This window comes from Canariomyces notabilis, assembly GCF_033297395.1.
Source record: "Canariomyces notabilis strain CBS 508.74 unplaced genomic scaffold N656scaffold_2, whole genome shotgun sequence".
Classification (NCBI taxonomy): domain Eukaryota; kingdom Fungi; phylum Ascomycota; class Sordariomycetes; order Sordariales; family Chaetomiaceae; genus Canariomyces; species Canariomyces notabilis.
Window position 1 is genome coordinate 131,215 of NW_027041824.1, and position 12,980 is coordinate 144,194.

The 12,980-nt window shown below is 56.6% G+C and overlaps 5 protein-coding genes across 5 annotated transcripts; 2 read left to right on the plus strand and 3 right to left on the minus strand.

The window, feature by feature from the left end:
• Positions 1-54: 54 nt before the first annotated feature.
• On the plus strand, positions 55-1,015 carry N656DRAFT_774208 (rotamase-domain-containing protein). Its single transcript, XM_064814221.1, has 3 exons — positions 55-562; positions 625-881; positions 932-1,015. The coding sequence occupies exons 1-3, from the start codon at positions 287-289 to the stop codon at positions 939-941; spliced, it is 543 nt and encodes a 180-aa protein (XP_064673590.1). The 5' UTR covers positions 55-286; the 3' UTR covers positions 942-1,015.
• A 405-nt stretch (positions 1,016-1,420) lies between these two features.
• Positions 1,421-3,500, minus strand: N656DRAFT_786522 (uncharacterized protein; the record flags this gene model as incomplete). Its single annotated transcript, XM_064816529.1, has 6 exons — positions 1,421-1,633; positions 1,687-1,783; positions 1,863-2,916; positions 2,970-3,081; positions 3,139-3,273; positions 3,444-3,500. The coding sequence occupies 6 exons, from the start codon at positions 3,498-3,500 to the stop codon at positions 1,421-1,423; spliced, it is 1,668 nt and encodes a 555-aa protein (XP_064673591.1).
• A 3,164-nt stretch (positions 3,501-6,664) lies between these two features.
• N656DRAFT_701344 (acetyl-CoA synthetase-like protein) lies at positions 6,665-9,877 on the minus strand (the record flags this gene model as incomplete). The annotated part of the gene is given in 4 exon segments (XM_064810936.1): positions 6,665-7,034; positions 7,115-7,862; positions 7,902-8,260; positions 8,274-9,877. The coding sequence occupies 4 exon segments, from the start codon at positions 9,875-9,877 to the stop codon at positions 6,665-6,667; spliced, it is 3,081 nt and encodes a 1,026-aa protein (XP_064673592.1).
• A 1,125-nt stretch (positions 9,878-11,002) lies between these two features.
• On the plus strand, positions 11,003-11,856 carry N656DRAFT_774210 (uncharacterized protein). Its single transcript, XM_064814222.1, has 3 exons — positions 11,003-11,268; positions 11,401-11,684; positions 11,782-11,856. Exon 2 carries the CDS (start codon positions 11,479-11,481, stop codon positions 11,644-11,646), a length of 168 nt encoding a protein of 55 aa, XP_064673593.1. The 5' UTR covers positions 11,003-11,268; positions 11,401-11,478; the 3' UTR covers positions 11,647-11,684; positions 11,782-11,856.
• On the minus strand, positions 11,799-12,254 carry N656DRAFT_786524 (uncharacterized protein; the record flags this gene model as incomplete). The annotated part of the gene is made up of 1 exon (XM_064816530.1): positions 11,799-12,254. One exon carries the CDS (start codon positions 12,252-12,254, stop codon positions 11,799-11,801), a length of 456 nt encoding a protein of 151 aa, XP_064673594.1.
• Positions 12,255-12,980: the final 726 nt, after the last annotated feature.

Genomic DNA, 12,980 nt, shown 5'->3' on the forward strand with positions numbered 1-12,980 from the left:
CTTGCTTGTTCCTGCTTTGGCCGTCTTGGACTTCTGAGTCGTATCCACATTATGCTCTACTAGGCACGAGTGCACTAGTCGAGCGAAAGAAACAAAGATTGGAGACTTCCGCTGTTGCTAAGGGCTGGCTACCTGAAATCACCGGAAAGCCCCGCCGGAACAACCATGAGCGACGTGAGTGATGCCGAAGACACTGGACCCTCACTGAGTCGCCGGACCACGCTATACTCGTGCCGCTTTTCCTTTCTCGCGCATTTTCCCAACTTTTGCTAGACGCTGACATATCATGGCTCGCCGCTTGCAGCAGCCGGAGACCGGACTTCCGCCAGGCTGGGAGGTTCGTCACAGCCAGAGCAAGAACCTCCCTTATTACTTCAACGCGGCCGGGAAGGATTCGCGATGGGAGCCCCCGCCGGGGACCGACACGGAGAAACTCAAGGTCTACATGGCGACGTATCATAGCAGACCCCTGGCCGCCGAGGATAGGCAACCGGGCAAGATCCGGGCCGCGCATCTTCTTGTCAAACACAGGGACAGCCGACGCCCGTCAAGCTGGAGGGAGGTTAGTCGGGCGTCCAGAGACTGACAAAGATTTGGCTAGAGCTAATGATTTCGGTGAAACAGGCGCAGGTCACTCGCAGCAAGGAAGAGGCGCTCGAGATAATCAAGGGCCACGAGCAGCGGATCAAGAGCGGCGAAATCTCGCTTGGCCAGCTCGCCTTGACTGAATCGGACTGCAGCAGTGCCCGCAAGCAGGGTGATTTAGGATATTTCGGTCGCGGCGACATGCAAAAGGAGTTTGAGGATGCTGCTTTCGCGCTGCGTCCGGGGGAGATTTCAGGCGTCGTTGACACTGCGAGTGGCCTGCATCTCATTGAGAGGTTTGTTGATTTGTCGTGTGCTTTGCGGAGGTTACTGACGTGTGGGCTAGGCTCGAATAAATGGCTCAAGGGGGTATGTTTTGTGCAACAAGCCGTCCGCCGCAAGAAGAGGCATTCATCTTGGAGACGACCGAGGAATAGGAATTGCTGGATGACATCGATTGTCAGCAGAGATAAAGACCGCCTAAAGGCCTGCATAACTATTGTACAGGCAGAAATGATACACCCAACAAGAGTTCCGAATATATTCAAACTCAGTCCCCGTTGGCCATACGCCGCCCACGCATCAAGTACAGCGTGACATGCGCATGAAACCGAGAATATGTTTACAAGTCAGCCATGAACAAGCAGCCGGGAACGATACCAAGACCGCTCCAGATGAGGGAAGGGTACATGGTGTCCATGGAGTCCATGGTGGTCCAAGATCGGCTGCTCGAGATGCCATAGGGTCCCGCAACCCTCCTTTCCTTCTGCTCCTGGTCTCTTTCATCAATGTTTACCCCAACCTAGGTAGCGTCCATCCTTTTTACCGAAGCTCCTCAAGCAGAGACACTCTGAACAACCCACCGTGTGAGCGGCGGGATCGCCGAAAACCCCACCGTCATGACACCCAGTGCCATCATGGATAACGCCGCGTACGGCGCCGCGTCACTCTGTGCCTCATAGAGGTAGGCTGTACCCATCGCGGCGGCGTTGATACCGACCGTGACTCCGGCCGCGACAGTGTGCGGATCATTCGCGCGACGACAATCCTCCGGGCACCCTGCCAGGTCCTGCTTCGCCTTAGCACTCCTCCCCCTCACACCCACCACTGCTCCCGCGTCATCGTCACTTTCACATCGGAGATGCGCGCCGTCCACATCCTTTTCCCCGCAGCACCCACCACAAGCCTCTCTACAAACCTCAACTCGCCGACCGTCCAATACCACCCCCCCAGCCCCAGCCCCAGATCCCGGTCCCAATCCCAATCCCAATCCCCACCCCAACCCCAACCCAATCTGCCACAAAATCCCGCTGACAACCACCATGGCCGCGTTGAGCCCCGCGTCGCCGCCCAGGGAAGCCATGACGGGGTCGGCGAGTGCAAGTGTGACGCTGCGGGCGGCAAAGGCCAGCGCGCGCGGGGGAGGGGACACGCCGAACACCGCGCGGGCGACGGCGGGGCCGCAAGCGAGGTTGCCCAGCGCCAGCAGCGCCGACACGGCCGCGACGGTCGCCCCGCCCCGTGCAAACAGAGCCACGCGGCGGTACTCGTACAGTTTCAAACCCCAAGCGACTAGGCCCGCGTTGAGAACGCTCGTGGCGATCTGTCCGGCTGTTGGTAGTAGTGTTGTCGGAGGAGAAGGAGGGGAAGGGGAAGGGGATGGAGGAGGCGGGTTTGAAGCATGAGGCGCGGTGGTGACGGTGACGGTGGAGAGCGTGTCGAGCATCGTCTGCAGCGGACGGTCACTTAGGACGCCGTCCAGGACGAGATAGCTGATCATGAGGAGAGAGGTGCACAGGACCGGGTTGAGGAGTCCGGAAAGGAGAGTGCGTGGCTTCGGGCCGAGGAAAGGGGTGCATTTGATGCCCTCTTGGACGGCTAGGGTGGACAGCCAGAGCGAGAAGAGGAGCTGTGTTGCGAGGAAAGTGTCATTCTGCGTGCAGTAGCGCAGCGGCAGGCCGGTGGTGAGCGTGATCAGCCAGGAGAAGAGGAGCGTCAAGTTGCGGAGCGTCCAGGCGAGCAGGCGAGGCTTGATGGGGGGTTTGTCGTGATCGGGAGTTGTTTTTGCGGTCGGCGAAGGTGACTTGAACCCTTCGGAAGGGAGTATATCCCCGGGGAGATGAGTGCTGGTCGCGCGGGAGGTATCCCCTGGGAAGTCCTCGCGAGAGGACAGGGAAGACGTTCCAAATTGGGCCGTTTTATCCTCGCAAGGCGATTCAGTATCTGACGGTGTCCTACGAGACCGTGAGTCTCTACTCCAACGAACCATCAGCCACTGGAGAGGGAACGCAAGGGCGTAGGTGGATAAAGTGTTGACGACTCCGGTTAGAACTTGTCGAGTATCAGCCATATGTCCTCGAAGTTAGGGCCTGCATGTTGCTTACTGAAGCATACGATGACCATTCCGACCGTGCGGGCATCAGAGAACGGGCTCCGGCATATCATAATGAAGGGTACTGTGAACCCAATGGACATATGACGGTTCAGCAAGTCCGCCTGGCCAGTCAGTATTTGGAAGCAGTTCAAGAGCAACTCTAGAACTCTCAAGCTCACCGCAGGCTTCAGGTTTTGTTGGTAGAACTCGTTCATTCCTGACACGACCCAGTCAAGTGCCCAGAAAATAGCAAATACACAAACCATCCCCACGATCGAGGGTGGAAAGTTGACTTCTCCCTTGTCTAGCACATGCTGGATGCCCACTGTCAACAGGTGGGCAAGGATCCCAACCAATATCGCGAAGAGTCCATCCTTGAGTTCGGCGAGCGTCCTCCGGCCGGGTTGGGGGATTTTAAGCGACTGACTCGCATCGTCCCGTGCTACGGCCGAGCATTGGCGCACCCGTGGTCGTGAAGGTGTACCCGTCTCAGGCCCGACACCAGGGCAGCGGAGTTCGGAAAATAGGGATCTTGGGGCATGATGCTCCGCGGACAGCATAATGTTTGCTTGGGACACATTTCAGGCAGTGAGACGCGGGCTCCGGGGAAGTCTAAGGCAAAAGATGAGATGGGAATTGTTGCACTTAAGGGGGACAACATTTGGTGGACATCGTGTAGTCTTGGACACAGGCTGCAGCGTCCCTCGCGTTTGTATTCCCAGAGCCATGGGGATCCCATCCGCGTAGCCGAGCCGGTGCTGATGCTGCACCGGCGGTGAGGCCCGTTTCAATGTCGAAGGGAGCTGAGGAGCCCGATACGGACGCCGTGACATATTGACCCGTATGTGGGTTCCAGTCTCCCGGGGCCGAGCCATCTTTGCAGCTTCAAAGAAGCCCAACACCAAAGGAGGCCATCCAACGTCGAAGAACGAATGCGCTGTCTAGTCTAGGGTACGGCATGTGCCTGCTGTGTCCGCTTGCTAGGCCTTCACAACATGCCTTGAATCATGTAATGGACCGATACGTCAATATGTCGGTGTAGGAGGTTGCCGGGAGGACATCTAGGCCTTGGGTCAGACAGACAGTACGGTACACAAAGACCAGAAAACACCATTGCAAGCTGTCGTGCGTTTGTGCACTTCAGAACAGCGAACGGCGAGAGAATTTTCCTTCCGCAAACCTTGGAGCATCCCAATTTCGCCATGGCAGTCCCGAACCACTGGCCCAAGACGAGAACTTTAGCAGTGTGGAAGACCATTTAATCCCAAAGTCACATAGCCCAACAAATGGCTAAGTGGATGATGTGCATGGCTTTCACAGAGAGCCAAGGAAACGGGGCATAAAACGGACCAGCCCTTTTGGTGTAGATCAGCAACATAGCGGCCTACACAAACGGCGGCAGGACATGACTGCCCCCGCCCAAGCCTAGGAGACTGGTGGGAAGCGCTGATGCGGGCCAGAGGCAGATATGCCAGATCTGGCCAGGGGATCAGCAGCCAGCACGCGCGGACATAGGTCCCCTTGCTGGAAACGAACGCTTCCAAGGATGCCCGATCGGATCTGACTGCCGCAAACGAGGGGAGAGAAGAGCAGAGACCTGCCAGGAACACAACCGTGGGCTGTCCTGGTATGTAGCACTCCGCATGGTTCCGGCATGCGGTGACGGCTATGTGCGTCGCCGCATCCAAACCAAAAACGGTTGGCTACGGGGCAAGCCGCGTTGTGGTCCGAGCGTTCGACGGGCCACGGCAACATCCCCTTGTTCATGCTATGGGCGTTGTCGCTGCGGTCGGCCCTGTGGTGGTTAAGGGAAGCTGATTTACCACATCAAGGAGTTCCATTCTCAGCATTTTGCTGGAGTTGCGGGAGAGAATTCCGGCATGATCCGACAGTATCGTCCGGAAGCATGACCGGAGTACGCAAGACGCAGGCAGCGTCCTTCCATGTCTGTAGCGCCTTGTATGTACTGTACCTGGAGTGCTCTCTGCCGAACGACGCCGTCCCAAGGGTGCGCCCAATCCCTGGGGCACGGCCTCTTAGAAGCAATCTTCAAGGCCGGCCGTTGTAAATCATTAATCATCCGTGTATGAGACATGACCGATGGGAATATTGAAAGAGAGGAATTCATTCTCAATTCCGTGGTCAATGTTGGTCCGGCGTCGACTGTAGACTCCAGATTCTGGTTCTAATGAGTCCATCCCCAAGGTATGGATGTTCGTTGAGGGTGGGCAAAGCGTTAATCTTCCGTCACCGGCGGTCTGAAGCAACTACCCGCTGCTTCGAATCATCTCAGTCTTTGGAAAACTGCCTTCCGGCTGTATATATGGCCCTCATTTGCCTACGGACGTAAGAAAAACTCGGAGATATCGAACTTGAAAGTGCCTTGCCTTCGCCAATACCGAATGTCCCGCTGCGACGGCTGCGTCTTGCTTTGATGCAATGTCATCTGTGCTGTCGGATGCGTTGGGACAGAAACACGAGCAAGGCCAGGAACTGCGATGTGGGCTAACGCATGGATCACATGGTGTTCGGAGCTCCCGATCTCAAATCGGTGAGGGTTCTGTTGGAAATTCGCCCGCTGTCGGTAAGCTTAGTCGGGTTTATTAGCCCCAGGTCAGGGTTCCATCTTATCTCAGGTTCTCAGACCAGCCATGCGCCCTATCCTTTAGGTCATGCCCTTGTAGTTTGTACTGTCCAGGGACCCACTATTTTCACCTTCCTTTCAGCCAATCAGAACCCCCACACAACAAACAGCGCCAGCTGGTCTGAGACTCTGAGTACGTGTTGAACAAAATCGCGGTCTCCGTCACAGAATTGTCTGTAAACCACCTACTTTTCCACCTACTTACCACAACAACAGTCAGGTATCCTACCTCCAAATACATCGAAAGGATCGCCTTTGCAAGGCCTTTGCAGCTACAGCTGAATTAAACCCATTGGTATAATCCTGGCTGGGATGCAGGCAATTGAACCTGTGCGTAGGCCGTCGCGTGGGCCGTCGCGGTCGCGTGGGAGCAATTGAGTCAACCTTCTATCCGTATACCACTTTTTCCACCTAGTACCTACTGACTTACTTGCGTAGGAATTGAAAGAAAGGTCATTTCAAGAGCTTCCTGCCAGTGGTAGGCTTATTCGTGGGCGACCAGTACTGCCCGGATGCAGCGAATTGAAGCCATCAATTGAGCCGTCGCGACCGTGGCGTCAACCTTCCACCTGTTGAGTGTTGTTGAGTCGACTGGGAAGGAGGAACCCTGGGGAAAACCTGTATTCATTGGGGCACTGAGGCTTGGCTCTTTTCCTCTCCTTCAACCCTCCATCAACCAACAAACCGCTACGATATACACCCAATTCTTCGGTGCTCTCTTCACACCCGACCGTACGGGCCGATCTTCTACGCCAATTTTTCCACCAGTATTGCTCCCACGCATACGGGCCTACCACTGGAATGACAGCCTTTCCAAGAGCTTCCTGCCAGTGGTAGGCTTTTTCGCGTTGGCCCAGTATTGCCCGGGATGCGCGCCGTCGAGCCAACCTTCCACCCGACCGTACGGACCTGCTTTTCCACGCTTCCTGGGCAGTATTGCTCCCACACGTACAGGCCTACCACTGGAAGAATGGCAATTTCCACTTGCCTTGAGGCTCCAAGTGAAAGCCAAAAGAGGAGGAAGGCCCTTCATATCCATATCACCCTCAAACTTCAATCGCCTAAACCCCCCTATCCCTCAAAGCCTGCTTCAAGACCATTGCAAACCCAGCAACATAGTCGGGCCCAATCATAGTATAATGGGCGCCCCCAACTTCACGGAACCTCACGCCGCCCGTCTTACAAAACTCCTGCCACCGAGACAGATGATCACGCAACCACGCCTCGCGGGTCGCGGCTACAGCCCGCAATAAAACGGCGTGGAACACATCGATACTGTCCACTTGCCCGCTCGGCTCGTAGTCGACCGCCATGTGCTGCAGCCCGTATGCCACGTCGGCCCACCGCGCCAGCTCTGCCTCGCCAATTCCCAGCTCCTCAAGCCGGGCCTTGTCGGCTGCGCCTAGGATGATGGCGAGTGCTTGACTGCGGCTTGTCAGGGCCCGGAACCCCCCATCTACTCCATCCCTGGATCTGTCGGAGTGGTCAGGTCCCCTTGTGGAAGCATTGACTGTTCTGGGTTGGCCTCGTCGTCGTATCCGAGCTCCTCAATGCGCGCTGCCCGCTCGTCGCTGATCAGACCGACAAAGTATGCCAGGTTTAGCAGGCACAGGTTCCAGTTCAGGTGGCGCATGCGCGTCTTGATATGCGGCGGCAGGTTGAAGCTGCCGAGGAAGCGTACCTCTTCTCTTTTATCATCCTGCAGTCGTTTGGCCATCTCAAGGGCCAGCATGGCGCCATAGCTGTAACCAGCGAGGGCGTAGGGTCCCCGCGGCTGCCTGCGTCTAAGAGCAGCCACGTACGTGTCGACGGCCTGGCTAACAGACTCGAAGTGCTGCTCGCCGGGTTTGAACCCGGGCGCGCGGAACGCGTACACCGGCCGGTCATCATCGGTTAGGTGCTGGACTAGTCCCGCGAAGACTAATACCTCGCCTACCCCGGGGTGGACCAGCCACAGAGGCGTCCTGGAGCCTGTTGAGCGGAAGGTTACGACTGGGTTGTAGTGGGTTTGACTCGGAACCTGAGGGGTGGCTCCATTTGGCGGCGTGTCATGACCGTTCTGATTCAGCTTATTCAGCAGCAGCATGTCTGACAGCGCCGCAGCCAGCGACCGGGCAGTGGGATTCTTCATGAGCGTGACGAGCGGCAGGGAAATGCCCAGCCTTTTGTCGATGGCATGTTTGAGGCGGATGAGCGTCATGGACGTGAACCCCAGCTCCCATACGGGCATGTCAACATCGATGTCAAACTCCGGGTCCCCTGCGGCAGTGGTACCGTCATTCATGGTAACATTCTCACCGTCGCGGGCCCTGATAAAATCCTGAAGAAGGCTCGCTTCAGCCTCGCTGATCGCTGGCCTTACCCCTGGCTGGTGCTTTCGTTCAACTTTGCTGCTAGCCCCGTTCCTCTGGCGTTGGTGAAGCCGGCTGCTCTCGACTGCACTACGGTACCGTGCCACGTCAGCTGCAAACGCGCCCTCTTCAAACAGCGAGCGCATCTTGGCCCGCGAGATCTTGCCCAGCGTCGTCGTCGGGAGAAGAGGCAGCGAGTCCGCGCTCAGCGCAAAAACGAGCGGTCGTGAAGATGTTGCTAGCAGACACTCCTTGACAAGGAGGCATTCGATCTCGGCAGCGTCCGAGCCGGCATACGTAGTGTTGCTGCCGTTGCTACCGCTGGCGTGCGCGAGGGTGGGCTGCTGGTGCGACATGTAGGGGCAGATAGGCGACCGTGACCTGCTCTGTATGCGCCGCGCGGGAGGGGAACACGACGAGACGAGCAACGCCCTTCCCCTCAACCGCCCGCTCAAGGAGCAGTTGGATGTCGCTGATGGGGGTTTTGACGCCGTTGATGTTGACAACCTCCTTGGACCGGCCAGAAAGACACGGATAGCCTTTGGTGTCCAGCACGGCACGGTCGCCGGTGCGGAACCAGCCGTCAGGGGTGAAAGCCTCCGCAGTGGCCGTCGCGTTGCGGTAGTACGCCCGGAATACCATGGTGCCTCGCAACTCGAGATCGCCCGTCTCGCCGGGCTGGGCACTTCTCCGTTGCTGAGTCGAGTTCTCAAGAACCGTGACACGCATCTCCATCCCTTTGATGCACCTGCCGAGGGAAGCGACACCGTACCCGCGCGCCAAGTCGTAGCCGGGGCAGTCGTGGCTGTAAATGCAGCCTGCGCAGGTCTCGGTCATGCCGAATCCGGGGGATAGGACGCCCCGTGGTGCGCCAAATCCCTCCAAAAGCGATGAGACCTTCACACAGGTCTCCATGTCGTTTGCCTCCCCGCCGGACACGAGCCAGGCCAGATTCGACAGGTCCCAGCGACGTGGTGTGCCATTAGCATCTTCATCCCCACCGCCTCCCGACCCTTCTCCTGTCTTCGTTGACGTCCCAACGGCAGACACGAGGCTGGCCAGGAAGAAGTTTGGCGCAAACGACCGGGAGACGCGGTGGCGGCTGAGGAGGTCCAGGAAGACGGTTGGCGACGAGACGATGTCGGCAGCGCTCACGTGGATCTCGTCAACGCCGGCCCAGAGAGCATGCATGTGGATTTCGATCAGGGCACCGACGGGGTCGAGCCCGATCCAGTTCAGGAAAGGCCGGTCTGCCGGAAGATGGCGCGCATCCGCCTTGCCGGCGACTGAGGACAGCACCATCTCGTGGGTGATGCAGACGGCTTTGGCGTTGCCCGTGCTGCCAGACGTGAGCATGAGCATCGCCAGGCTCTCCCTGCCGTCGACATCTTGCAGGCTCTCCTGTGAGTGACCGTTGCTTGAGGCTGCGTCGGTATGGTTCCCGTGGCGGTACAAATCTGATTCTGGTCCATCCTCCTGCTCCAGCGCCTCAATGGTATGTAGTTTCAAGGAATGCTTGGCTGCATCGAACCGAGGCATGAAGGCAGCTCGAGTAATGCATATCGGTGACTCGAGGAGCGATGAGAACCCCTGAATGTGCATTTTACGATATTCGTCAACATTGCTGAATGGGGTTGACAGGACGGGCAGTCCCCGAGCCAAGCGGATCGACCAGAACCAGAGGATGGTGTCGAAATGGTCGTGAACGTGGAGCAGTACGGGTTTATTCTCTCCGAAGGATGCAAGGGCTCGGATGGCTTGGGCGTTTTTGCTTGCGGATGCGTACAGTTTGGCATACGACACACTCGTTGGCGTTGATGTGTTTCCCGGAGGGTAGAGAAGGAGGCCTCGAGACTGGTGTTGCGCTGCTCGCGTCCTCAGGAGGTCTTCTAGGGTCACCGTCCCAGAATTCGATACCTTCATCTTGCTCTTATTACGCGGTACTGTTACTTGCTTCAGTTGCTCGAGCCTGAGGTCTAAGAGCTATGTCCTCGTGCTATCTATCCTAGAATCCCTGGTAGACCATATATAGACAGAACCTTCCACTGGCACCTATTCTTGGGGTGGGCGTTCTTCCATCACCGGCCTCTCGCCACATGTAGACATGCCTTCAAGGACTTCTAACCGTACAAGCCAGAAACTAGTACTTTGCCGTCCATTAGCTCGCTCTGAGCTCGCCGCTCGCCCTGTCCCGCGCGTCGCAAGCGATATCCGGGACAAAGCCAAGGGACATGATGTGCCTTAGTCGGATCCCATAACGAAGGCTCCCAATATCTCCAAGGCCACGTCAATTCACTTCTTTTTCGCATCTAGCGTGTCTCCTATTTTGCTACCCTCCGGCATGTGGGCACCGACAATTTCTCCTTTCACCCCCTTACTACACTCGTCCTCCGTCACGGACTTACTAGTACAGATATGCGCTTACCTTACCTATGTTAGCTTCCATGCAGTGACCTTTCCTCGCCACATGTCCCAGCCTGTTATATCTTTGGTTCTGTTCAATTGCCGCGGGCCGTACCTGATCATCACGTATGTCAGGTGTACTAAAGCGGCGCAAACTGCCAGCAGGTGTTCCACGCTGGTGTGTTTTCGTGGTCCAAATTGGCCGATATGTGATTTCCAGATCCAGAACCACATTATATTGCCCGCGTTGGAACGACAAACCAACGTGCCTACCTTGAAGCAGCGAAGACTGTACATCACATACCAACTAAAGGGAAGATGCTTGCCGAGGCGGACACACGATCCGTTGTCGGGCAGGTTATACCGTTATAGAGCCACGTGGGTCGGCGTTGGCAATCGTTGAGGAAAGTCGGATCGGGACGGAGAACGGCCAGCGCCAGGCCTGAATGCTCCATGGAGTGTGATATCAATCGCATGTTGGAAGTCATCGTGCAGAGAGAATGCAAGTTGCGTGCCGCAAGGCGGCTTTCCTAGCCGAGCTGACTCCGAGTCAAGTTGCTTCTAGTCAAATCATACCTACCTTACCTGAGTAATGTCTGGTTACGAAGAAACGCTTTTGCACTCATCTAGGATGCAGGCCGGGACGGCCTTTCCCTCGCCCTTCCGCTGCTCGGACTTCAACAGGCAGCATACCTACGCACTCACCGTGCCTGATCAAATTCTTAATTACCACTCCACGAACCCGGGCCAGCCGCGTCTGAACCGGCATTACAAAGTCGGCTCGTACAAACTTTTAAACGTTACTTGGGGCGCCTAGGCTACATTTCTGATCAATGACCGGTATCCAAAAGTGAAATCGATTATCGCGCGTCACAGAGTCTCGCCTTGGAGAGAGGAAAGCTATCCAGAAAGTCTTTTCCAAATTTTTTTTCTTTTCTTTTTCTTTTTTTATTCTTTTTTATTCTTTTTCTTTTCTTTTGTTTTTTACTTTTTAAGAAAGTCGAGTAAACACACAATGACTGACATTCCTTACTTCATTCCAGACCCTGATCACCCCTGAACTGCGGGCCATTGCGGGTGGCGCCGTCCGGCCCGGGTGGAATGTGCCCCAGTACGACTCCATGTCAATCTATTACGTGGGGGACCCTTCTGCCATGGCGGCCCTCATTACGGACCCGGATTGGGCTGCATTCGAGGTTGCCGCGGCGGCCTATGTGGATGGCTCCAGGGGACGCTCGTATGGATCATACTACCTTCATGTTCCTTCACGGGCACTAAGGGGACAATGAATGTCTGGTGACATTTGGCTTTGAGATTCATCTTCATTGTGAGCCACAACTCTCCATTCCAATCTGGTACAAAAAAAAAACATTGGTTTGTAGCGGTTCCATTCCCAAGATCCCCAGCTCAGCATATACATGCAGTCTCCCACGGCATTCCATCACTTGCTCCCACCCGCAGCAGCGCCTTGAGCGGCAAATACCTTGCCCATAAACGTCATCATGAAATGGCTGTCGATAAACGAGTCGAAGACCCTGACCAGCTTGGCGTCGTCGGTCAGGGTCAGCTTGTGGACGTACTGGTTCTGGTACGGGTCGGTCGCGCCGGGCATGGCCGACGTGCCCTCGGCGTCGAGGTAAACAACGACCTTGTGCTGCGTCTCGTCGACCACCATGTCGACCTCGGCGGCGTGGTAGGCCGAGAACATGGGGAAGGCGGCGGCCTGGAACTGGACGTAGCCATCACGGTCCTTGTCGCCTTGCGGCGGCAGCGAGCGCGGCAAGAAGTGCGCGACAAAGTCAGGGGCCGTAAGTGCCTTGATGGCCTCGGCATCCTTGTCGTTGTGTGCCTTCACCCAGGCCCTGGTCGTGTCGATCATTTGCTGGCGGAGAGACATGGTGGCAGGTGGTGCTGGCGAGACGTGGGATTTGGTGAGGTTCAGCGTGCGTGGCGGTTAAGGGGAGCGATGCAGGCAGGCGAGAGCTGGACGTGGAGCAAAAGGTTGTTGGTTGTCGGGTAGGTCAAGGCAATATGGCGCACGTCCAATAAATACCTATTCGGGCAGTATCCCGTAACTTTGGGTCGAAACCGGGTCATGGACCGGCAGCCTCTCAGACCGGGGGTCTGAAGTTACATGTGAGGTGCAAGAGGTTCAAGTGGATCTCTAGACCGAAGATGTAACCAACAATATGGCTGCTGCATTTCTGCTGCTGCATTTCTGCTGCTGCATTTCTGCTGCTGCGTTGTAGGACCATCTTGTCGTACAGCGAGTCGGTCAGTGCATCCTAACCATGCGCAGTTGAACCCGCCATCGATAATTAAAGACGGGGTGGCGGCCGAACATGTAAGCACCCCCAAGCAAGGTATCATGAACAAGGCCGGCCGCAGCCCATGCAGCGCCAGTCCTCTGCCCAACTATCGTACACGAGTGCGGTATATCCCGCCTCTGTCAACAAAACCGACAGGGGTTGTTGCAGGGGTTAACTACATCAAATCTATCTGTCCACGGCCGTGTTGAGGGGTTGAGGTGCGAGATGTCCCATACTTCCGGGTGGGTTGCGTGTGAGTCGGCCGACAACATGCATGCCAAGGCTTCTCGGCGGCCGCTCGGTTGCGGGTTGTC

Excerpts from the sequence above, each read along its gene's own strand:
- N656DRAFT_774210 (XM_064814222.1), top strand. The coding sequence starts at position 11,479 with ATGTCAATCTATTACGTGGGGGACCCTTCTGCCATGGCGGCCCTCATT.
- N656DRAFT_774208 (XM_064814221.1), top strand. The coding sequence starts at position 287 with ATGGCTCGCCGCTTGCAGCAGCCGGAGACCGGACTTCCGCCAGGCTGG. Across the intron at positions 563-624 it reads GCCCGTCAAGCTGGAGGGAG|GCGCAGGTCACTCGCAGCAA; the intron begins GTTAGTCGGGCG and ends TCGGTGAAACAG.